Source organism: Megalobrama amblycephala, linkage group LG9 (assembly GCF_018812025.1).
Source record: "Megalobrama amblycephala isolate DHTTF-2021 linkage group LG9, ASM1881202v1, whole genome shotgun sequence".
In the NCBI taxonomy this organism is placed as follows: Eukaryota; Metazoa; Chordata; class Actinopteri; order Cypriniformes; family Xenocyprididae; genus Megalobrama; species Megalobrama amblycephala.
The window spans coordinates 38944355-38964050 of NC_063052.1; the positions used below are offsets into that span (position 1 = coordinate 38944355).

The 19696-nt window shown below is 29.5% G+C and overlaps 2 protein-coding genes across 2 annotated transcripts in view; both read left to right on the forward strand.

The window, feature by feature from the left end:
• The first annotated feature begins 1593 nt into the window (after nt 1-1593).
• On the forward strand, nt 1594-15276 carry klhl7 (kelch-like family member 7). The gene is made up of 11 exons (XM_048203140.1): nt 1594-1855; nt 2729-2831; nt 2971-3064; nt 3165-3289; nt 4464-4639; nt 4715-4889; nt 5251-5393; nt 10678-10918; nt 11005-11206; nt 12525-12622; nt 14370-15276. Exons 1-11 carry the CDS (start codon nt 1721-1723, stop codon nt 14687-14689), a joined length of 1812 nt encoding a protein of 603 aa, XP_048059097.1. The 5' UTR covers nt 1594-1720; the 3' UTR covers nt 14690-15276.
• Nucleotides 15277-16045: 769 nt separating this feature from the next.
• The window catches only part of dennd3a (DENN/MADD domain containing 3a), a 28095-nt gene continuing 24444 nt past the window's right edge, over nt 16046-19696 (forward strand). The window contains 3 exon segments of the mRNA XM_048203141.1: nt 16046-16250; nt 17947-18159; nt 19359-19632. Of these exon segments, the coding sequence (XP_048059098.1) occupies nt 18076-18159; nt 19359-19632 (358 nt within the window). The 5' untranslated portion in view covers nt 16046-16250; nt 17947-18075.

The following is a 19696-nucleotide window of genomic DNA, read 5'->3' on the forward strand; positions in this document are numbered from 1 at the left end:
AGGGACAAAAACCTGTAGAAGAAAAGCAAATTCTCTTGAATGTAATCTAAATTTTTTAAATCCTGTCAGGTTTAAATGCCTGACGAAGGCCGCATGACCGAATTGTTATCTCAACAAATTTTGTGCAACATGATTTTTTTCCTGCCAAAAAGGTTGAAACATGTATCTGTCTACTCAAAGAAAGAGCATTTTGGGTTTAATTGAACACAATCCAGGGCTGTTTGAATGATTCTTTGTTTCTCAGAAGAAAAATCTGATCAGTTCAACCTTTGGCAGTTTTCAGATGATCCAGACAGCGAGAACAACGTCCAGACGTGTTCAACCCTCCTTCTCTGTACAGGTGGATGAGGAGACAGAACTAATCGCTTGTCAGACATCTGACGGCAGGGTGTTCAAATTAAAGCTTTCAGAAATTAAGCCGGGCCGGAGCGTTCTGCTCTCTTTGGTTGGCGTAATAAGGCCACATCAGAGAGGTCTTGTTGTTAAGACCCAAAGACAGGCTCCTCTACCTCATTAAACACAGACAAGAGCCTGGCATGTCTTCTCTTATGTAAAACTCTCCATGTCGAGTCAAAAGATAAATGCAAACGCTGTATTCATCCGCACTCCAGGCGTTCAGCCTCAGAAGTATTGGGTTTCATGTAATTGGCCCTGAATGGCCGTGACACTTTCACCTCAACCCATCAAATAACTACACACTAAAACACTTGTGCTGGAGGAAAAGAAAAAGATTGTAATCATGCTTAAATTCAAATGTAATTAAAGAATATTTTTGCCTGGTCCTCCTTCATGTTATTAAATTTTCCTTTTGTTTTATGAGAATTAAATTGTTTTGACAGTGTAGCTACAAATGTAAAAACGTCCAATTTGTTTGTCAAACGGGAGCCATGAATCTTCTTATTTCTTATTAGCACCTTTGCTAATTAATTTAGACATCCGGTTTGTCTTTTAATACTGACTAATGCACAGATTTTAATATAAAAACTTGTTTTAATACTGACATCTAGTGTACATAACATGACATTATAATAAGGTAGGCTAATATTCTCATAACTTTCATGTTTGTAGTGCAGTAGATAATGACTTAATGCATTATGAATTGATTTATTTCATTAACTGGTTATTTTTTTTTAAAATCACATTTTGTTCTTTGAATAGAAAACAGAATTATATAGTGAACTGGTGCTTTTAATACTTTAAAAACACATATTGCTCTTATTAAATTTAAACCTGTGTAAAAAGTGTTTAAAAACAATTAAAAAAATATATATATATATAATAAAAATATATATATATATATATATATATATATATATATATATATATATATATATATATATATATATATAAATCTGGGACTTTTATTTTGACACGCAGCCATATAAACCATGATATAAACATAATACTTCGCGTCATTCAAATCAGAGATTCTCCAATAGTATCCCCTTATTAAATAAACCTTTCTCAAAAACTATTAGTGTACTTAAAATACTCAAAGAGACTGAAAAAATCTTCTCTTTGGAGATTAAAAGAGCCATTTATTTATAGTCTTTTTTTTACTTTAAAATTAAAAGGGACTTTTATTGCATCCTTTCGAAGGCCGCCATCGTGAAACACGTCACTTCCTTCACATCATTCCTATCTTTCATATTTACATACAGAGCCGCACGGGAAAGCTTAGTGTGTTTATTAAATAAACGTTGTGTTCATATTCATAAGCATGTTGAGCATGGCCTCCACATCATGCGAGAAGACACTAGGACCCAAAAAGAAAAACGAGAAGAAGATTGCGTCCAAAGAGGAGTACAGATTATTGTCCAATATCATGGGAGTGATGAATAACTTGAGGAAACAGGTAACATTAACGTAAATATCATCGAAGTTTCTGACATGTGCATGACATAACCTGACATATATGATATGTTCATTATATAATATGAGATATCTAAAATGCGTCATATATTATGAGATCTTACATGCATCATATAATCTGCGATATCTTTACATACTTTATATGCAATTTACTAAAAGTAATGTCTTTCCATAAACTGTAAATAGATAATAGGTAGGCTACATTTATTTTAACTTTATTAATTTTTTTTACCATTTATATATTTTTTTAAATGATAAAATATTTCTTTTTTTATTATTTTTTATTTTCATGTCTACTTAATTTTTTTTATTATTAATATATATATATATATATATATATATATATATATATATATATATATATATATATGATATTAGATCTGAAATGTTTGATTATTTGATATATTCATCATATATATATATATAATGTATATATGTATATAAACATTTTAAATTTATAAGAATATACTATCGTGTCCTGCACCCACAATATCAAAAATGTCTCAATAATTTTTGGTTTGACTTATATATATATATATATATATATATATATATATACGGTATATATATATATGTTTTATATAATGTTTTTTGTTTGTTTGTTTTTTACATATTTTTAAATGATGAACTATTTTACATATTCATTTTTTTATTCATTTTTAATTTAAATTGCAATGTTGCAATGTTTTTTTAATAATGAGAACATAGAATAGTCAGTACAGAATGATTGTGTGTAACAAGATAAATTGTTTAGACAATTTTAGAAATGATCAAAATCATAATTTAAAGCAATATCCATGCATGCCTGTGCGTTTACTGTCTCTAATGCACTGCCTGACCTTTGACCTGTGTTTAGGGGATCCTCTGTGATGTCATCCTGGTGGTTGATGGGAAGCACATCCTGGCACACAGAGTAGTGCTGGCGGCCGCGAGCCACTTCTTCAACCTCATGTTCACATGTGAGAAACACTTTATGACGCGTTACGACACACCGGTGCAATCACAGATATGACTGGAGAACCAGCCGCTTTAGCTAATCAAACAGATGTTTCCAGTTGCTCACTGAAGCATGTAATCCTGATGCTTGTGTGTGTGCAGCCAGTATGATGGAGGCCACGAATCATGAGGTGGAGCTTGGAGGAGCAGAACCAGAGATCATCGAGCTGCTGGTGGAGTTTGTCTACACGGCACGGTGAGACAATAGCAGTTCCTAACGCATATCTTACACACACATTTATATGAGTAACTGCTCTGTAAAATTCAGTGCCGTTTGTGTTGTGATGTGATCTCAGAATCTCAGTGAACAGTAATAACGTTCAGTCTCTGCTGAACGCTGCTAACCAGTACCAGATTGAACCGGTGAAGAAGATGTGTGTGGACTTCCTGAAGGAGCAGGTGGACGCCACCAACTGTCTGGGTGAGACGCCATCTTTTCTGTGGAAAACTTCTGCCATTCATCGTCTTCTAATTTATTATTATTGCTGATATTATAAATCTGCAATTATACCTGATATATGTATCATATATTATGAGATCTGACATATGCGTCTTATAATCTGAGATATCTGACGAATGCATAAAAAAATGCCATATGCATCGTCTGCGATATCTTTACATACTTAAAATGTTTATAAAATGCATAAAATTTACTAAAAATTATGTCTTACAATAAACTAAAAATAGATAATAGGTAAATTTATGTTGACTTTGATTTTTAAATAATAAAAGATTTTGAAAATATTTATATTTATATTATCTTGAAATGCATTTTTATTTTCATGTTTATTTAATTTCAGTCTCCTTTTTTATTTTATTTCTGTTAATTACAAGATAATTAATTAATAAAATAAACTATTATTTAAATAATTATATTTAATAATTGTTTTTATTAATTTGTGTTGAAATTATTATATATTATAAATCTGATATTATGTCTGATATTATGTCTTGAAATGTATTTTTATTTTCATGTTTATTTAATTGTTATTTCTCTTTTGTCTATTAATTACAAGATAACTACTTGTAATTATAAAAATATATATAATAGGTAAATTTAAATGTACTTTAGTTAATATTTTTTTATACATTTAAATAATAAAATTAATTATTAATTATAAATCTTTACATAATTTACATAGAAATTGATACAAATAATTTCTTAATTTTACAATAAACTAAAAATATATAGGTAAATTAATATCTGCTTTATTTAATTGTGAAACAACGTTTTACATATTTTTAAATAATAAAATATTTTATACTTTTTGAAATTAATTTGTCTTGAAATTTATTTTTATTTTCATGTCTGCTTAATTTCTATTAATTGCATGTAATTTACATATATTACATTTATATATTTCTGTAGCTTATTATTGTTGATATTATAAATCTGATATTATAAACATGTTTTACATGTGTTTTTTAAATCAGTGTTCACATCAAAGCTTTAATCAAAAATTTGACAAGCTTCAGGTGAATTATAACTTGCATTTAAATTTCTAACAATGGTAGAAAATGTATTGTTCAGTGAAGTATTGTGCCTCTTTATACAGCAGATATAACTGCTGTTGTGATTGGTTGTTTTCCATAAGGCATCAGCGCATTGGCCGAGTGTCTGAACTGTCCCGAGCTGAAGGTGTCGGCAGATGATTTCATCCACCAGCACTTCACAGACGTCTATAAGATGGATGAGTTTCTGCAGCTGGACGTTAAACAGGTGACACACCTGCTCCAGCAGGACACGCTGACCGTCCGAGCCGAAGATCAGGTCAGAGCACGTGGGACGGCTGGGAATGAGCCGTGTTTACTGGCATGAGTTACATGTTGATGTGTGATCGTACAGATATACGACGCAGCGGTGCGGTGGCTGAAGTACGACGTGTTGAATCGACAGCAGTACATCGTAGACATTCTGGGGAAGGTGCGATTCCCCCTCGTCTCCAAAAACTTCCTCAGTAAGACCGTTCAAGCAGAACCGCTGATCCAGGACAACCCAGAGTGCCTGAAAATGGTCATCTGTGAGTTACCAACACTTTATTATAGTAATTATTAATTTTTTAGAATTTATTCTTATTCTTATTATTTTTAGATTTTTTTTTTACTTGATTTCTGTTGTTATATCTAAAAAAAAAAAAAAAAAAAAAATATATATATATATATGTATTTTACAAAAATTATGATTACAAAAATTAAAATAATATATTCAAAGATCATATGAAAATATTTCAATATAGTCTTTGATATGTTTTATAAATATTTATGTAGAATTTTTCATTGTTTTTATCATCTAAATGTAGTCCTAGAAGATCTTCTCTCAGGAGTAATTCTTTAGATTCGAGCTGACGGCGTGTGTGTGTGTGTGTGTGTGTGTGTTCTCAGGTGGGATGCGTTATCATCTGCTGTCTCCAGAGGACCGCGAGGAGCTGGGCGAGAGCAGTCGACCCCGTCGCAAGAAACATGACTACCGCATCGCTCTGTTCGGAGGCTCACAGCCACAGTCCTGCCGTTACTTTAACCCCAAGGTAACGCTCACAATAATCAGAGGAGCTGCTTTATCATGCCAACAAGACTGGCAGATTGTGGAAAACAGGAAATATTTATATTATTTATTTGTGTAATTATTACTTTTTTTTTTGCAATAAAAAGGTAAAACAAAAACCTAAGTCTCTATAAAATTGATTTAAAAAAATAATAATAAAATCATAAAATCATGAAAATGTAAAAATCTTTAATAAATATAAAGGTTACACTTTATGTAATCTTAGCCTCTATCAAATTATTTAAAAAAATCCTTATCCTGAAATCACAAACCACTGGGACTGAGAGCCACAGCCATGGAAAACTGGAAATATTTAATTTAGATTTTGTATTTTGCAATTAAGAATAAAATAATAAAAATAATATTTTGTTATTAAATTGTTAATAAAATCGTAAAGTCAAAATTTTAAAGGTCTTTAATAAATTATAATTTTTTAATTTTATGTAATCTAAATGTCTATAAAATGATTGTACAAAATCCTTATCCTGCAACATAAACCACTGGGACTGAAATCCACAGCCATGGAAATACTAGAATTTTTTTATATATTTTCTTTTAATAATTTTTTTTTTTGCAATAAAATAAGTCATGAAAAATTAAAAATCTTCAATAAATGTAAATCTTAAAATTACGGAAGAGGATTAGGGCCAAGCAATAACAAAAAAAATAAAACCATCTCGAGATTAAAGTTGTTAAATTTGGAGAAAAAACTCGTTCAATTTCGAGATAAAATGTTGAGATAAAATGTTGAGAATAAACTCGTTAAATTACAAGAAAAAGTCGTTAAATTTCGAGAGAAAAGTCGAAATAAAATGTTAAGAATAAACTCGTTAAATTACGAGAAAAAACTCTTTAAATTTCGAGAAAAAGGTTGAAATAAAATGTTCAGAATAAAGTCATTAAATTACGAGAAAAAAACTCGTTAAATTTCGAGAAAAAAGTCGAGATAAAATGTTGAAAATAAAGTCGTTAAATTACGAGAAAAACTCGTTAAATTTCGAGAAAAAAGTTGAAATAAAATGTTCAGAATAAAGTCATTAAATTATGAGAAAAAAACTCGTTAAAGTTCGAGAAAAAAGTCGAGATAAAATGTTGAGAATAAAGTCATTAAATTACAAGAAAAAACTCGTTAAATTTCGAGAAAAAAGTCTAGATAAAATGTTGAGAATAAACGTATTAAATTATGAGACAAAACTCGTTAAATTTCGAGAAAAAACTTGTTAAATTTCGAGAAAAAAAGTCAAAATAAAATGTTGAGAATAAACTCATTAAATTACGAGAAAAAACTCGTTAAATTTCGAGAAAAAAGTTGAGATAAAATGTTGAGAATAAACTCATTAAATTACGAGAAAAAACTCGTTAAATTTCGAGAAAAAAGTCGAGATAAAATGTTGAGAATAAACTCATTAAATTATGAGAAAAACTCGTTAAATTTCGAGAAAAAACTTGTTAAATTTCGAGAAAAAAGTCAAAATAAAATGTTGAGAATAAACTCATTAAATTACGAGAAAAAACTCGTTAAATTACGAGAAAAACTTGTTAAATTTCATGAAAAAAGTCGTGATAAAATGTTGAGAATAAACTTATTAAATTTCGAGACAAAAGTTGAGATAAAATGTTGAGAATAAATTTATTAAATTATGAGAAAAAACTCGTTAAATTTCGAGAGAAAAGTCGAAATAAAATGTTAAGAATAAACTCGTTAAATTAAGAGAAAAAACTCTTTAAATTTTTGAGAAAAAGGTTGAAATAAAATGTTCAGAATAAAGTCATTAAATTACGAGAAAAAAACTCGTTAAATTTCGAGAAAAAAGTCGAGATAAAATGTTGAGAATAAACTCATTAAATTATGAGACAAAACTCGTTAAATTTCGAGAAAAAACTTGTTAAATTTCGAGAAAAAAGTCAAAATAAAATGTTGAGAATAAACTCATTAAATTACGAGAAAAAACTCGTTAAATTTCGAGAAAAAAGTCTAGATAAAATGTTGAGAATAAACTTATTAAATTATGAGACAAAACTCGTTAAATTTCGAGAAAAAACTTGTTAAATTTCGAGAAAAAAGTCAAAATAAAATGTTGAGAATAAACTCGTTAAATTTCGAGAAAAAACTTGTTAAATTTCGAGAAAAAAGTCAAAATAAAATGTTGAGAATAAACTCATTAAATTACGAGAAAAAACTCGTTAAATTTCGAGAAAAAAGTCTAGATAAAATGTTGAGAATAAACTTATTAAATTATGAGACAAAACTCGTTAAATTTCGAGAAAAAACTTGTTAAATTTCGGGAAAAAAGTCAAAATAAAATGTTGAGAATAAACTCATTAAATTACGAGAAAAAACTTGTTAAATTTCGAGAATAAACTCGTTAAATTACGAGAAAAAACTCGTTAAATTTCGAGAAAAAAGTCTAAATAAAATGTTGAGAATAAACTTGTTAAATTACGAGAAAAAACTCGTTAAATTTCGAGAAAAAGGTTGAGATAAAATGTTGAGAAAAAACATTAAATTACGAGAAAAAACTCATTAAATTTCAAGAAAAAAGTCGAGATAAAATGTTGAGAATAAAGTCATTAAATTACGAGAAAAAACTCGTAAAATTTCGAGGAAAATGTCGAGATAAAATGTTGAGAATAAACTCATTAAATTCGAGATAAAATGTTGAGAATAAAGTCATTAAATGTTAAATTTCGAGAAAAAAGTCGAAATAAAATGTTGAGAATAAAGTCATTAAATTACGAGAAAAAAGTTAAATTTCGAGAAAAAAAATAAAATGTTGAGAATCGAGAAAAAAGTCATTAAATTACGAGAAAAAACTCGTTAAATTTCGAGAAAAAGGTTGAGATAAAATGTTGAGAATAAAGTCATTAAATTACGAGAAAAAACTCGTTAAATTTCGAGAAAAAAGTCGAAATAAAATGTTGAGAATAAAGTCATTAAATTACGAGAAAAAACTCGTTAAATTCGAGAAAAAAGTCGATGTTGAAAAAAGTCATTAAATTCGAGAAAAAAAGATAAAATGTTGAGAATAAACTTATTAAATTACGAGAAAAAACTTGTTAAATTTCGAGAAAAAACTCGAAATAAAATGTTGAGAATAAAGTCGTTAAATTACGAGAAAAAACTCGTTAAATTTCGAGAAAAAAGTCGAGATAAAATGTTAAGAATAAAGTCGTTAAATTTCGAGAAAAAAGTCTAAATAAAATGTTGAGAATAAACTTGTTAAATTACGAGAAAAAACTCGTTAAATTTCGAGAAAAAAGTCTAAATAAAATGTTGAGAATAAACTCGTTAAATTACGAGAAAAACTTGTTAAATTTCATGAAAAAAGTCGAGATAAAATGTTGAGAATAAAGTCATTAAATTACAAGAAAAAACTCGTTAAATTTCGAGAAAAAAGTCTAGATAAAATGTTGAGAATAAACTTATTAAATTATGAGACAAAACTTGTTAAATTTCGAGAAAAAAGTCTAAATAAAATGTTGAGAATAAACTTGTTAAATTACGAGAAAAAACTCGTTAAATTTCGAGAAAAAGTTGAGATAAAATGTTGAGAATAAAGTCATTAAATTACGAGAAAAAACTCGTTAAATTTCGAGAAAAAAGTCGAGATAAAATGTTGAGAATAAAGTCATTAAATTACGAGAAAAAACTCGTTAAATTTCGAGAAAAAAGTCGAGATAAAATGTTGAGAATAAAGTCATTAAATTACGAGAAAAAAGTCGAAATAAAATGTTGAGAATAAAGTCATTAAATTACGAGAAAAAACTCGTTAAATTTCGAGAAAAAAGTCTAAATAAAATGTTGAGAATAAAGTCATTAAATTACGAGAAAAAACTCGTAAAATTTCGAGAAAAAAGTTGAGATAAAATGTTGAGAATAAAGTCATTAAATTACGAGAAAAAACTTGTTAAATTTCGAGAAAAAACTCGAAATAAAATGTTGAGAATAAAGTCGTTAAATTACGAGAAACAACTCGTTAAATTTCGAGAAAAAAGTTGAGATAAAATGTTAAGAATAAAGTCGTTAAATTTCGAGAAAAAAGTCTAAATAAAATGTTGAGAATAAACTTGTTAAATTACGAGAAAAAACTCGTTAAATTTCGAGAAAAAAGTCTAAATAAAATGTTGAGAATAAACTCGTTAAATTACGAGAAAAACTTGTTAAATTTCATGAAAAAAGTCGAGATAAAATGTTGAGAATAAAGTCATTAAATTACAAGAAAAAACTTGAAATAAAATGTTGAGAATAAACTCATAAAATTACGAGAAAAAACTCGTTAAATTTCGAGAAAAAAGTCGAGATAAAATGTTAAGAATAAAGTCGTTAAATTACGAGGAAAAAAACTTGTTAAAGTTCGAGAAAAAAGGTCGAGATAAAATGTTGAGAATAAACTCATTAAATTACGAGAAAAAAATCATTAAATTTCAAGAAAAAAGTCGAAATAAAATGTTGAGAATAAACTCGTTAAATTACGAGAAAAAAGTCGAGATAAAATGTTGAGAATAAACTTATTAAATTTCGAGAAAAAAGTTGAGATAAAATGTTGAGAATAAACTTATTAAATTATGAGAAAAAACTCGTTAAATTTCGAGAAAAAAGTCGAAATAAAATGTTGAGAATAAACTTATTAAATTACGAGAAAAAAGTCGAGATAAAATGTTGAGAAAAAACTCGTTAAATTTCGAGAACAAAGTCGAGATAAAATGTTGAGAATAAACTCGTTAAATTACGAGAAAAAACTCGTTCCACAGCCATGAAAAACTGATACAATTTTAAATATTATTTTATTTCTTTGAAATAATTGTTTTTTTGCGATAAATATGTTAAAATGGTAAAATAAAATTAAAAAGTCACAAAATTTTAAAAATCTTTCATAAATAAAACCAATTTTCCATTTTATATAATTTAAGTCTCTATCAAATTATTTAAAAAAATATTTTATTTGTATTATTGTTGTTTTCGCAATAAAAATATTAAAATAATAAAATAAATAAAATCATAAAATTTCTACGATCATAAAAAATCATAAAAGTCTCTACAAAAAGATCCTTAAAAAATCCATATCCTGCAAATCACAAACCACTGGGACTGAGATCAATGACTGTGGGTGGGGTTTTTTTGCAATAAAAATATAATCAAAAATCAAAAATTATAGTGAATATAAATTTTTCAGTTCATGTAATCAAAGTCTCTATAAAGTATTTTTAAAAACTCTTATCCTGCAATCCCAAACTCTGAGCATCACTGAGTGTTATCTGTGTTTCAGGATCACAGTTGGACGGACATTCGCTGCCCCTTTGAGAAGCGGCGGGACGCCACATCCGTGTTCTGGGACAATGTGGTGTACATCCTGGGCGGCTCTCAGCTCTTCCCCATCAAACGGATGGACTGCTACAACGTGGTGAAAGACAGCTGGTACTCCAAACTCGGACCGCCAAATCCACGGGACAGCCTGGCCGCCTGCGCCTCTAAAGGAAAGATCTACACCTCTGGAGGCTCGGAAGTGGGTGAGTCCGTCCACACTGTCCTCTGGGTTTGGATTTGAGGGTTTTATGCAGAGAAAATGAAAAGTGAACCTTTATCGTGTTGACAGGAAGTTCAGCTCTGAATCTGTTCGAGTGCTATGACACGCGCACGGAGACGTGGCAGACGAAGCCCAACATGCTGATGCCGCGCTGCAGTCACGGTTCAGTCGAGGCCAACGGGCTCATCTACGTCTGCGGAGGGAGTCTGGGAAACAACGTGTCCGGCAGGGTCCTCAACGACTGCGAGGTCTACGACCCCAACACTGAAGAGTGCGTATGCTGCTGTTCGGACACCTCACCTTAACGAGAGTGTTGAAGGGTTAGTTCACCCAAAAATTAAAATCCTGTCATTAATTACTCACCCTCATGCTGTTCCACACCGTAAGACCTTTGTTCATCTTCAGAACACAAATTAAGTCATGTGACTGCAGTGGTTCAACCTTAATGTTATGAAGAGACGAGAATACTTTTTGTGCGCAAAAAACAAAACAAAAATTTCATCAAAAAGATCTTAATTTGTGTTCTGAAGATGAATGAAGGTCTTACGGGTGTAGAACGGCATGAGGGTGAGTAATTAATGACAGAATTTTTGGGTGAACTAACCCTTTAATGAGAGTTTTAAAGGTATAGTTTACCTAAAAATGTGAATTCTCAACTCTACTGTGTTATTTTTGTGTTATTTATGTACTATTAAAGTATTTATGAATATTTTAATGTTTATATTTTCAGTTTTTATTTCAATTGTAGTTTAAGATTTAGTAGTTTTATGCGCTTTTGTCATTTTTATACATTTTTTATATTTCTATTTAGCTTTCATTTACTTTATTATCAGTTTTAGTTTGTTTAGTAAGTTTAAGTCATTTTAGTACTTTCTTTTGAACTTATTTATTACAGTTAAATGTTTTTAAATGTATGTTTTTCATCTAATATTTATATTTAATTTAATTTCAAATTTATTTTAATTAATTAAAAACGATTTTTAATTATTTTAGTTAACAAAAACAACACTACTCACCATCATGTCGTGACGTACTTTTGCTCTTTTCTATAAATGGGCTGTCAAGCACTAAGAAAGTGCTTATAAAGATTATAAAAGTATAATAAAAGTATATTAACTATAAACTGAGGTTTGTGAGTTGATAAAAAGCTAATAATTAAATCATAAAATTTACTATTTAAATAAATAAATAATTGTAAAATAAAAACGATCAAAATAAAACACTTTAAAAAAAAAGATGCAATATTTTATTTGTTTAAATGCATGTCATGTGATCCGTGAACATGCAAATTTATTGTTAAATTATTGAAATATTAACTTAAAATCTCAGATGGAAATATTTTGAATGTGAAATGTGTAACAATTTAGTTTAAATGGTTATATCTCTTAAAAATAATTTTTAAAAAATCTGAAAAAATTGTGTATTTTATTAGTCTTTATCCATTTGCAAAAAATTTTTTTCCTTTACTAAAATCTATGGATTTTTAAATAATTTATGTATTCATTTGATGCAATAGGAGGGTTAAAGGGGATCAGCTCACAGAATAGTTTGTGTCCGTCTCTTTAAGAGTGTGTGTTGTGTGGTTTCAGGTGGAGGGTTCTCTGTGGGATGCGCGAGGCCCGGAAGAATCACGGCCTGGTGGTGGTGAACTCAAGAATATACGCCGTCGGCGGGCAGAACACACTGGGTATGTTTTTATGCTCATAAGTTATTATTTAAATGTATTTATCGTCATGATGATTGTGGGATGATGATTCCTTATCAGGCACAAGCATCTTCTGTGACAGACAGAATAACACATTGTTTTCTACAAGACTGTTTTGATTTCTTGAAGGAAGTAGCAGTGCTGGTTTAGACACGTTTAGGTCTTTGCCATTGTCATGATGTGTAGCACGGGTCTGTTTTACGACTCTGTCTTCAGTGGAAAGGCTGTTATAGATGATTACTACATGCAAGAATCAGAATTCAATATGCAAATATTACAAAAACATTATCATTTTACATTTGATTTACAATTTACATGGATTCATTCAGCATTTGCTTTTATTCGAAGTGACTTTTTCCCAAGAGAATTTATCCAACAATATTCATAGAATATAATGCCATTATTAGTATTTTAATTTTACAATACTAGATTAGTAAATAGGTAACCTAGAGTTACAGATGTTACAGAGTTACCTAAATTACAGATGTTCTTGGTGCAAGAAACCTTGAGTACATAATAAGTAGAAAAAAATTCATTTAAATTTAATTTTATAATATTTTATATTTACATTTCCATTTTTTTTTTACCTAAACCACTATTTTATTTTATTTTATTTTATTTAGGTAGTAATATTTTTATTTGACTTTTAACTTTATTTTAATTTAATCTATTATTTTAAAATGAATTAATGTAGTCTTTGTATATATATTAGTGCTGTCAAATCGATTAATCATGATTAATCACATCTAATATAAAAGTTTGTAAATATGTATGTGTGTGTATATATATATTTATATACAATTTACAAACTTTTGTTAGATGCAATTAATCACGATTAATCGTTTTGACAGCACTAACATAATTATATATTAATAATTATATATAATTTAATATATAAATATATAAGCACTAATATATAATTATATAATAATAATAATAATAATAATAATAACAATAATAATGCAATAAAACATTCTTAATAATTATATATAATATATAAATATATAAGAACTAATATATAATTATATAATTATTATAATAATTATAATATAATAAAACAATTATATATAATTTTTTTGGGAGGACACGCCTAAAAAAGTCTCCATTTCAATGTTTTCAGCCATCAGTATACTGAATTATATTCATGTCGTGCAACATAGTGCTGTCAAATGATTAATTGCAATTAATCGCTTTCAAAATAAAAGTTTACATAATATATGTGTGTGTACTGTGCATTTTTATGTATATAAATACACACACATGCAATATTAAGAAATATTTACATGTGTGTGTGTATATATATATATATATATATATATGAATTTATATTATATAAATATAAATATTTTATATATTAATATCATATATTTTTGTTAAATATATACATGCTTGTGTGTGTATTTATGTATACATAATAAAAATACACAGTACACACACATTATGTCAACACAAAGTTTTATTTTGGATGCGATTAATCGCGATTAATCATTTGACAGCACTAGTGCAACATTATCAACTCAAGCTCAGTTTCTTCAGCACCCCACAAATGCACATGAGTGAAATAGATGCCATTAAAGTGTTTACATGCCTGTTTATTGGGATTAAAATCGCCACTACAAGTACGATTGCCACGATTATGAGCTTAATCGCATAAATATGGTGAAGTATAATGGCATTATGAGGTCAGCTCAGTGTGTTTGTGATCTGTAATGGCCGTGTTTCCTCTCAGGTGGTCTGGACTCGGTGGAGTACTACGAGATCGGGAGTAACGAGTGGAAGATGGCGTCTCCGATGCCGTGGAGGGGCGTGACTGTGAAGTGTGCGGCCGTGGGCTCTGTCATCTACGTGCTGGCCGGGTTTCAGGGTGTCGGCCGTCTGGGCCACATCATGGAGTATTACACAGAGACGGACAAATGGGTGGTGTCCAGTAAAGTCCGCGCCTTTCCTGTCACCAGCTGCCTGATCTGTCTGGTGGACACGTGCGGCGCCAACGAGGAGGACATGAATTCAGCGTCTTCATCCTCATCCTCGGCCGATGGAAGGATGTGACATATAGAGCCACTGGAAACCAGTCGTTATTGTACAGAGACGTTAGTTGCATCACATGTTGAGCTGATCATGCTTTGTGTCTTTAGTGCAGATACAGAGGTCAAGCGTTTGTGTCGCTCAAAGCAAACCGATCAGGTTTAAACAGATGTTTTTGAGATAAGGCTGCTTTTGTCTTTACGCTCAGCTTTTTTGCCAAATTATTTAGATCTTGTGAGCTGTACACACTCCTTACAGCTTCCAGGACGGCTGATGTTCCCTGATCTCAGATCAGATATCCATGTCGCAGAAGAACTTCCATTTTTAGGAAATAGTTTTACCTTCTGCATTTTGGCGATTTTCCCTTTTGGGAGCCTAATATGTATTTTATGTTGGTTTAATGTTTTAATAATTGGTATTTTGATGTGTTTATATTATGTGTAAACAAAAGTGACTTTTATTTTTTTTTAATAATGATCATTTTATCATTTTGATGTTGTAGAACTGCAAGAAAACAAGCTGGAAAGTTTGAATGAACCGTTTTTGTATGAGAAGAATTTAACTATTCATTATTGAGAATCCAAATAAAATGATCTGTTATTCACTGATAATATTTGTTTATTTTTTTCTTGTAATATCAATAGATAAAGCTTTCTGAACTTTTATCACTTGTTTACTGCTTTGTTTAGTGTTTCTACTGTTGCCTGCAATGAAATCCTATTTTTGAAGACTTTAATTAATTAAAAAAGACATTAATTCAGCTTTCACTTACAAAAATTATGGATAACATCAGATATTAATATTATATATACAGACATATGTTTTAAAATATACCATGGTAATGTTTTATTCCCATAGTCATATACCATGGTGCTGTAAGAAAATTAAAAGTATATAATTATGAATTATTATGGTTATAATAGTAGTTTTTGTAAGAGTAAAATCTTTTTTATTTGAGAACAGTCTTTAGTCAAAAATAGACACTAGGTGGCGCTTTAGCATTAAAATGGACTTGTCTATAGTTTGAATACGTGTCTAGTCAAATACAATGTTTGTTAGTCTCTATCGATGGATCTTCATTCGTCTCACTCCAATTAAAACTCATATTTTAGATATACCTCATAGTGTTCTTGAGATATTGTGGATTAGATTTGGATTTTTAGTCCAACAAATGTTTTTTTTCTGCTCTTGGTCAGTATTTTACGAATTCTACTACGTCGACCGCTTTGCATATTAATATTAATTACGTAAAGTGACGTTCGTCTTGTAGTCCTACCTGATTGGCCGAAAAGACGGGCGCTAACGGCGAGAATATTAAGTAGGTCATCTGAATGGACGCTTTAAAAGGTTACCAAGCAACGCCAGAAATATCTCATTGATATTCATGAGCTAAGCCTTTCCAATAGTGTGGTTTGGTCATTTGGATGAGAGTTTGACGGGTCAGTTCGCCTCGTGTTCATAACAAGGCGTGTTCTGTAACTAAATCTGCACTACATCAACAGTTTCGCTTTATTCTTTCACTTTTAACTCAGGACAAGTGACTGACAACGCACTTTCTCACTAGAAGTCGCAGCGGACACTGAAGGTTTGTTTACTAATTATCTTTATTGAATCTTAATGATTATTTTTTTGCTCCTGCAGCGTTACACTGAATATTTGTACACACGATCAATAATGTAACTTTGATTATATTATACATGCATCATATGAAGCATTTATGTGTGTTTCATCATTGTAGCAACTGATTATACTCGATTTGTTCGGTGTTTTTCTCTAGTTTCGGTTGTGAACGCGCATGTGGCTCATAGAAAGTGAGAGCAGATGTGAAGTAGTGCATGAAATCTCACAGAATAAGTCAAATTAGTAACAGAATAGACTTTAATTTATGCTAATTTAATCTGTTTATAAAAAAAATATAATATATATATATAGTGCGAGTGTGTATATATATATATATGTATATATATATATATATATATATATATATATATATATATATATATATATATATATAGTTATATAGTTATATATATATAGTTATATATAAAGTTCATATGCGGTATGATTTCTCAAGGATCATGTGACACTGAAGACTGGAGTAGTAATGCATAATGCAATTACATTTTACAGTATATTCACATAGAAAACAGCTATTTTAAATAATATTTCACAATATTACTGTATTTTTCATGCAATAAATACAGTCTAGGTGAACTTTCAAAAACTTTAATTACCTTTACTTTAATAACTTTTGACCAGTAGTACATATTCTATGTATGTCATGAATTTTTAACTAATAAAAAGGGGGGTCATATATAATAGCAGTAGTTTTAGATGAAGTTTAGCTCAGCAGAAGGAGGTACGTGCTCAGGAATGACAAACCTCACTTTTCTTGGTTTTTCCCAACCGGTCTGACGTCTTTGTCAAGCTTCGCTTCGGCGGTATGAATGCTGTCTCTGTCACTGTGTGACTTCACCCGCCGGTCTGGCTCAAGATTCATTGGCTCAGGGTCTGTGTTGCATCAGAGTGACCAAAGCGTCTATTGTATATGTCATGTAAACAGAACACACTTACATTCGTACAGTAGATGCTTTGCTCTCTGAGTGAACAGAACTGTAATAGTTTCATATTCAGTTCTAGTCTTAGTTTGATCTTGATCCAGATTTTGACTAGAAGCAGATGTTGACACTGGGAGTGATCCATTGCATGCAGTTATTCGGATGGAAAAACAGCAGGGTATGCAAGGACAACCAGACTATCAGACTGTAATGATAGAGATGTCTAACTAAAGATGATGCTAATGTTTTAATGTTGTACTTGACGCCATCCACTGGAGAAAATCACTCCGTTTCATTTAGAAATGCATCACATTATGGAGATACAACTCATTGGCATTTCAGTTTTTTGACAGGGAGGATTTTACATCTTAAGTTTTGTGAATGATCACAGTGATAACATGAATCAATCACTTCATCCTTGACTCAGATAAGAGATGTTGGAGCTTTAGCTCAGATAAACATCAGCTATGTGCTGACATTATACATCTTACATAGTGATGGTTTATAGCTGAAATTCTGCACCACATAATGAGCAAACTTCCTTTTGTTCTGCATGAATCTTTAAACAGAATACTTGGTGGTTGATAGGTTTTTTCTTCCTGTTTGAAGTGAAAAGAATCCGCCACAAGGTCTCTGTGATCTCTAGATATCACATGACTAACCATAAGCAATAGTAATAGTGATGCTTGCCTCAGTCAGTAATGCTAAAAATGTCCGGTGAAGCATCAGATGAAGTCATTGTGACCTAGAGGAAGTTGAAGAACCGCAATGGAGCAGAAGACTGAAGACTGAATACCTCCTGTGAGTGTCTGGATGATCATCGAAGGCCAGAGCTGAACAGAAGCGGTTCTGATGGCGGATAACGGCCCGTCTGGTCTGTTGGAGGCGTGTTTGGTGGTCGGAGTATCAAATGAACGTCTGAAAGAACTATGCCTGGTGAGACATCTCAAACTGTTCATTTAAATATTCATGTTCATTCTGTGCATAATGTTGAGCAAAAAACAATTTAATAATTAATAATAATAATGTTAAAAATTATATATATAATATATAATAATTTAAAATAAAATGTGATTTAAAATGTAATTTTCTATTTTATATATATATATATATATATATATATATATATGTTTTTCATATATATATATATATATATATATATATATATTTAAAAAAAAATAGGATGTGATTTCATTATTAATGTATTAATATCAATTATACAATAATACATTTTCTATCATTTATATGTAACATATATATTATTATTATAAGTAATATATATTATTTCTTTATTTAAACAATATATTCATAATAATTCATAAAATGTAAAAAAATATGATAAAATGTGATTTCATTATTATTGTCAATATGTATAATAAATTTTCTATAATTTATATAACACACACACACACACACACATACATATATAGATATAATATTTATTATTTCTTTATTTAAAAAATATATTCATAATAATTCATAAAATGTAAAACGTAAATTTAATAAAATAAAATAACATAAATAATGTACATAAAATAAAAACGTGATTTCATTATTAATATCAATAATATGTATAATACATTATATATATTTGATATCATATATTTGATATTAATAATGAAATCACTTTTTTTTTACATTTTATAAATTTTTATTAAATTTTTTATATATATATATATATATATATATATATATATATAATTCATAAAATGAAAAAAAATAAAAATAAAATGTGATTTCATAATTAATATCAATAATATGCATAATACATTTTCTGTAATTTATATATAACATATATATTATTATAAATTAAATATATATAATTTCACAATAATTCATAAAATGTAAAAAAAAATGTGATTTCATTATTAATATCAAATATATGTATAATACATTTTCTATAATTTTTTATATATATGTATGTGTTATAAAAATATGTATATAATATATTATTTCTTTATTTGTAATGCATATATTGTTTATTCATAAAAATTCATAAAAAGTAATATACTGTATTTATGCATGAAATTTCAGTAATTAAAAATAAAATACAATTTTATTAACCATCATCATCAGTAATAATAATAAAAGCAACATTTTGTTTATATATATATATTTGTGTTGTTTGGCTGTAGGGTAAAGACAAAGAGCTTCTGGTGGAGGCGGAGGTGCTGCAGGTTCACGCTCCACCGTTTGTGAAGAAGGAGAGTTCCAGTAACGGTGTTGTTCAGGATCACGCTCCGGCCTTCAGCAGAGGCCAGAGGAGACGCTCCTTTAAGAAGAGGGACCGGCCGGTTTCAACCATCAGCGATTCAGGCAAAATCAATGAATCGTCAGTCGTCGTCTCAGATGACCTCAGCGTACCGCAAAACATTGACCTCATAGCCCTGCCGCAGCTCTGTTTCCCAGGTAACATTCACAAACGCCTCAGCCTGGAATTCTGTATCTAACATTTACTCTAACAGAGTCTGGT